Here is a 6,354-nt window from a genome sequence, read left to right as displayed (position 1 = left end):
TTTCAGCCAAATCCAGGCCTCGGTGACAAGCTGGTTCCTGAGGTGTGGCCACGCACGCAGCCCCCGAGGCCGTGCGTGTGTGTGGCTGTCAGTTCGTGGCTGCAGCTGGGTCGGTGTCTGGCGGAGCGCGGCTGCTCGACTGCACGGTGTGTGGAAGGGTGACGTGGGGTGGGGGGCCCCTGACGGTGGGCCCAGCAAGTGGATTCCTCAGGTTTCCTAAACAGACAGGAAACCGTCCTGTCCACACCTGAGAGGACACAGACCTACCTTCCCTCAGGCCTCCATGGTCCCTGGAGCCCTAGGGCAGCAGGGCGCGGTCTCGGCCCCACACCCAGAGCTCGGGATCAAAAGCCTGGATCTGGAAAGACAAACAGCCTCCTGAAGAGATGACGACTCTGCAGCTGGACCCCACCCACCCTTGTCCAGCCTCCAGTTCCTTCTCTTCCCAAGTCCCAACTCCAATCCTCCAGGATCCCCTCTCTCTGCAGTTGGGCCCTGCCCCTCCCCCAGCCCCCAAGCCCACCCACCTCCTCGCACTCTTCCCGGGTGACCCTCATCCTCCAGCCCATGGAACGGACGAACTGTAATCGCAGTTGGTGGAACAAGGGGCGCTCAGCGCGGTTCTTCCCATAGAGGAAGGAAAAGATGGCCTGTTTGGGGGCCTGGTTATCCTCTTCCATGTCGTTGGCCAGGTAGCTGGGGGAGACATCAGGATGCTGCTCAGGAGGAGACCAAGAAGGCCCTCCGCCTGGGGTCAGCTTCCCAGACAGGACGCAGGCTCATCATCTTCACACCGGACCTGCGGAGCCCTGCCCAGCGTCTCAGAGTGCCACCCAGCCTCCAAAACGCCACTGCTGGGCAGGGACCCGAAGGATGCCTCTCACACTTTGATGATGAAGACAAAACCCAAAACCCCTCTTCCCTTCCCCGGGTGTCTGTGCCCACAGCCGTCTCCTCAGACTGTGAGCACACATGCAGCTCCTGAGGGCGGGAAGGGATGTGGCGCTATTTCTGACTTCATCCCTTCCCGCCAAGTGACTGACACAGGCCTTGGTTCCTATTGATGCATTAATTCAACAGCACATCTTGACTGTCTCTTTCTGTCACCTCGTATTCCCTGGCATGCAGGAAACACTTGATATGGTTTTGTTAAATGAATGATTGAATGGATGGATGAGTGAGTAAATGCTTTATCTCATAGCCAAATGCAATACTGATCACCTCTTAGACACAACATACCTTAAACTTTTACAAAATGAGAAGAGTTGTGCTGAGTGCTTTGAGAATGCACTGAGGTTTTGACAGGACCTGCCGTCAACAGGTGTCTAGTCTAATGGGCTAAAGAAGGGGAGCGGAGAGAGAAGAAATAACTATAATCCAAGAGACCGCATTATAATTAAAGTGCTACCGGGAGGCAGAAGTCAGGGAGGGCCAGGAAGTTGTCAGGAAGGTTCCGATGTTTGAACCGACTCTAAGGAGAAGCATTTTCTCCAGATAAATACGTGTGAGGGGCAGCTAGACGGAAAGCACCATACGGAAGCAGAGGGAAGGGTGTTTGGAGGGAGCAATGGACCAGAGGGATGAAATATCAGGAGGGAGCGGGTTTGATGGAGACACTAGAGAGGGTTGCATTCAAACGGAGGACTCTGGCCTTGATTTATGAGGCACTGAGCCCAGGGAACGGTGAAGGAGGGTGTGGAGGCGCTAGACCTGTGTTTGGAAGGATATTCAGGCAGATAAAGCCCACTGGCCTGGGAGGAGAATGTAGGAAACATCTGCATTTTATGATAGATCTGTGTGAGGTCACGAGGACCTGAACTGCGGCCTCCGTCCTGGGAATCCAGAGGAGGGGGACAGTGACACTTGGTGTTGATCTGGGAGGACAGAGGGGATCAGAAAGGGCACCTTCGATGGCCTGTTTGCTTGGGGGCAGGAAGCTGTCAGCTCTTCCTTTCCCTACTTTTAGGATGTTTGCTGTTTTCTGTTGTTTGATCTTTTAACTGACCTTTCCATTATTTGTTTTTGCAAAGAACAGCATGAAAAAACACTACACAGTAACCCTGTCATTTTTATGCAGAGAGGAAACCAGACAAATAAGTTCAAGCAGAGGAGAGGGCAGGGTCCCACTTCTCTCCTCCACCCTCCCAGGGGGCAGAACATTGACTGAAGGGAGCAGGGGAAATACTCACAGAGCGATGAAGAAATGAATCCGCCGGTACTGCCAGGAGAAGAGGCCAGCCCGGCTGAAATAAGCTATGACCATGGACAGCAGATACTGATGGAAACAGGAGGGGAAAAAATCACCAAGGATGTCCCACCCTGGAGCGGGAGGAACAGCGGGATAAGGGGGCGGGAACTGGGGCAGGTGTTGCTGCTACTCAGAGAGGAGACCCCCCGTGTTGAGTGAGCCTGCGCATTTGAGGAGGGGCAGGGGGCGTCAGAGGGTCAGAGTTTGGGATGCTCCCAGGACGGCGGGCTCTGCTCATTTGAGGGTCTGTGTTGAGGTCGGCCGGCACAGGAGAGCCTTTCATAAGCTGGAGCAAAAGGGAGACCCAGGAGCTGAGAGGAGAGAGGACTTAAGGTGGCAACAATGAAAGGGGCTCGCCTCCCGCTCAGGTCCCGGAGGATCTGCAAGAGACCACGAGGCTCCCGACGGGACCTGGGACAGGCGTCCGGGTGGAGAGGGAAGTGACCTGTGGCATCTGAGAGTGCTCCCGTGCCCCAGGAGAGATGCTGGAGCAGGAGTCCATCTGAGCGGAAAACACCGTACCTTGTCAGATACCAACAGATCTCGGTCCCAGGCCAGGAATCTTTTAACGACAGGATCCTCTGAGAAGAGAGGGCACATGTTAGGGTGACAACCGCAACAGGGCTGCTTTGGGAGCATTCCAGAGTAAGGAGGACCAGGCCTCCCTGGGAGAAGTGTTTGCATTGTGGCCAAGGGTGAGGCTGATGGGAAAAGGGGAGAGAAGACCATTCAAGAAAGATGGTGCCCCCCTTGCCTGAGGCGGCTGAGTGAGAGGTAGGTGTCTGTCGCATGTCTGCGTGGCTCAGATCTGACATAAACAGTGATGCTTCCTCACCATGCATGAGTGTACACTGCAGAGGCCGCAAAGCCACTCAGTCACTTTCTCAACTGACAGCCACATCAGAGTGCAGAGGGAGCCTTGCCATCCCCCTTAGACATATTCAAAGGCCAGCAAGAGTGAAGACGTCTCAGAGGGACAGTCAAAACCAAGCTCTTATCCCAAGTGCACACTCTTCCCAAGTCTAGCCCAACCCTCTGTGACGCCTAAGTGTCCCCAGCGAGTGATCGTTACTCAGTGCTCCAAGAAGGAGAGCACAGCACCTGGCAGGGATTTTTTTTTCCAGTGGAAATGGGTAGTCATTGGAAGTTTCTTCTCTTTTTAAAAAAAGGATAGGATTGGGCCGGCCCTGCAGTGTTTTGGTCAAGTTCGCGCATTCCACTTTCACCGCGCAGGTTTCATGGTGCTGGATCCTGGGTGCAAACCCATGTGCAACTCATCAAGCCATGCTGTGGCAGCGACCCACAAACCAAATAGAGGAAGATTGCACAGATGTTAGCTGAGTGACAGGCTTCCTAACCGAAAAAAAAAAAGAATAGGATGGAGGCTGCTGTCGGGGGCTCTTCCTACCGAGCAGTGTGTTGAAGACCTCGTGGTGTTCAGGCAGCACTGTGGACACCCGCTGTTTCTTCAGCTTCATCCTGAGTCCACACAGCCACTCCACCACCCAGCTGTCCTCAGCCTTGGCGGCTGTCTCCTCCTCCGTCTCCTCCTGGAGAGACTCCGACCACTCCCTCTTCCTCTTCAGGCCCGAGGACTCAGGCAGGGGCCTGGGATCTACCCAGCGGGCTGAGGAAAGAGACCAGGCCAACACTTAAAGCTTCTGTCTTTGGAATTCAGCCATTGGTCACCCAAGCGTCAGCCACCCCGAAAACCAAACCTCCTCTCCATTCTCTGCAGCCTCGTAGACTATTGGCCTTCTCCCAATCCATCTCTCCATCTTGCTCCTCGATGACATCCATCTGCTCCCATTCGCCTGGTCTTTGTTCCCCCGCCCTGTGCTCTAAACTCCTCCGCATTATAGAGAATGTTCTCATTTGGAAAAGAACACAAAAGGAAGCCTCCACTTGTTTCCTCTCTTCCCCTTTCTCATCCTTGGATCTCAGCTCCTAACCCTCCTCCCTTGCTTCCCAGGTTCTCTTCCTTCCATGTGGATATCCTGGTCCCCCGCTCCTGTGTGCTCCTTCTCCAATCCCCGGCTTTCGGCATCTGTCCTTCTCGCACACACACCCTGCTCAGCTACTCCTTCCTGACTTCTGTTCCTTCTCCTCCTTACTGGTCGACCCTCTCAGACCCCTTCTCACTCCAGCTTCCTCACCTGATGGTCCTGGGCTTTCTTCATTCACTATCACCTCCAGGGGGTACCCTGACGTGCTAGGCTGGGGACTCGGTGGACGGCTGGTCATGATTTCTCTCAAACTCTTTCTTCCCTGCCACGAAAGCTACACCCTAGTCTGCCCAAAATCCTCCTCTGGATTCTGGCTGAATATAAGCCCGTTATCCCTTCTCCAAGCTGCGGAGAAGCTAGGAGCGGAGAAAAGCTCTGAGAAGATGCTGTTGACCACCTCCGCTGCCAAGCACCACGGAGTTTGGTCCTTCCAATCAGGAAGGTCGGAAGCCTCTGATGTCATCGTCATTCCAACCTGGCAACCAGTTTGAAGGAAAATGCGTGTAACTGCCAAACCAATGTGTGCACTTCTCCTGGAGTTCAGGGGTAAGCGAGAACTCCTGCCACTGACCCAACCTCTGACCATCCTCCTCAGCCTCGTCATCCCCACCTCAGCAGATGCCTTGTCTCTCCATTCTAGACTTGAGACACGTTGGACTCTCTCCCTCCTTCCTGATCCTATTTCAGAGCATAGTCTGTGGGGGAGGAAGGGAAGTGAGGAGGAAACTGAGGGGAAGCAGAAATGGGAAGACCTTACAAGAGTGAAATAAGTATGTAGAAACCATCCCAGGTACATTGACTTCTGGATTAAAAAGTCACTAAAACACTCAATTTGGCCAAGCTCTTCTGCTCCGTGGTTACTGACACTCTGCTCAGGATTCTGTGCTGGGGATGCACAGCCTCTACCCTCAGGCATCTTTGAGTCAAGGGACATTTTGAGCACCTAAGACCATAGAAAACTGTACCTGTGCTCACACACACACACACACCCTGACACTTCACATGGTGTCTCCAATCTCAAGGAGTCTGTGGATTGCCTAAAGTCTGCCGCTCGATTCCAGTTAAGAAACTCTAGTCTACAGAACAAATTTTTGACCGTGTGCATCACTCTTGACCCAGAAATTTCACTACCATTTGTGTATCCTATGAATAAAATGTCACATGCACAAAAAGACGACATAGAGGAATCTCCAATTCAAGACAGACTATGATGTTTCTGTGAAGATGGGGAGCACATGGAAGTACAAAGTGCAGGAAATAGCCACCTTGTCTAGATAAGTCACAACTAGGCAGTGCCCATCTTAAGATACGTCGGTATGTTGTTCAAAAGTGGACTAAAGAGCCCACATTGGGTGTGACATGTTTGGGGGAAACTCCTCCTGTGGAGCGGTTTCACCACAGTGGCTGTAGCGACAGGGCAGAAATATCAGCAGAGTGAAGCAGAAGTGCTGTGCAAACACCGTCCTTTCCACGTGAGGGTCACATGGAGAAATTCAAATACAGATGCCTGGACCCAGCCCCATAGATTCTAACAGAACTGAGGTGGGGCCTGATTTAACTTTCTCATGGACGCACACTCGGATTTGGAAATCTCCGGGTTGGATGTGCCACTCAGGTCAGGGCAATGGGGATCCTAAAGAAAGCAATGTCACTGCTGAGTGAAATAAACAGAAGGGAGGTCAACTATGATCTGGGCCTCACATGGCAGGGCTGTGGCCAGGCTGAGTCCATGCTGAGCGGGTCTTCTGAACCAGCCTCCAATCCTCCTGCCAACTGGCCCACGCCAACCCCTCCAGCAGCCTCGGTGCTGATGTGGACAAGGAGACCTGCGATCGGAGTTTGTCCTGAGCACCCACCCAATAGTGCATGTGCTAGTGAAGAAACTGCCCTCTCCTCCAGGAAGCTCACCCCTTGCCAGGGGCTGCCCATCTGCCCGTTCTGTCGTCCTCCAGGGAACAGTGGTCACTGTACCTCCCCTTCTGTGACCTGAAAGACCTAGAAAAACCCCTGGGAGAATGACAGCGACTGCTAAATCACAGAAGAGAACTCCGTGACGGGGACATGGAGGAGAGGTGCTAGCTGTTGCCCTCGAAGGTCTGG

General features: G+C 53.5%; 1 protein-coding gene across 1 annotated transcript; it reads right to left on the bottom strand.

The window, feature by feature from the left end:
- Window positions 1-298: 298 nt before the first annotated feature.
- Window positions 299-4,492, bottom strand: LOC123276948 (speedy protein E4-like). Its single transcript, XM_070485381.1, has 6 exons — window positions 4,405-4,492; window positions 3,657-3,875; window positions 2,771-2,829; window positions 2,190-2,275; window positions 528-696; window positions 299-358 (listed from the first exon to the last, which is right to left on the bottom strand). Exons 1-6 carry the CDS (start codon window positions 4,490-4,492, stop codon window positions 299-301), a joined length of 681 nt encoding a protein of 226 aa, XP_070341482.1.
- Between the last annotated feature and the right edge of the window lie 1,862 nt (window positions 4,493-6,354).

This window comes from Equus asinus, chromosome 14 (genome assembly GCF_041296235.1).
Source record: "Equus asinus isolate D_3611 breed Donkey chromosome 14, EquAss-T2T_v2, whole genome shotgun sequence".
Lineage (NCBI taxonomy): Eukaryota > Metazoa > Chordata > Mammalia > Perissodactyla > Equidae > Equus > Equus asinus.
The sequence above is the reverse complement of the archived record's forward strand: the minus strand, read 5'-3'. Positions and strand labels throughout refer to the sequence as shown.

What these genes read in the sequence shown, in the direction of transcription:
- LOC123276948 (XM_070485381.1), bottom strand. Translation starts at nt 4,492, where the DNA reads ATGACCAGCCGTCCACCGAGTCCCCAGCCTAGCACGTCAGGGTACCCC. An exon ending in AGAAAGCCCAGGACCATCAG is followed by an intron (nt 3,876 to 4,404) that starts GTGAGGAAGCTG and finishes CTCTTTCCTCAG; the next exon opens with CCCGCTGGGTAGATCCCAGG. An exon ending in CCCGGGAAGAGTGCGAGGAG is followed by an intron (nt 359 to 527) that starts GTGGGTGGGCTT and finishes TTGTCTTTCCAG; the next exon opens with ATCCAGGCTTTTGATCCCGA.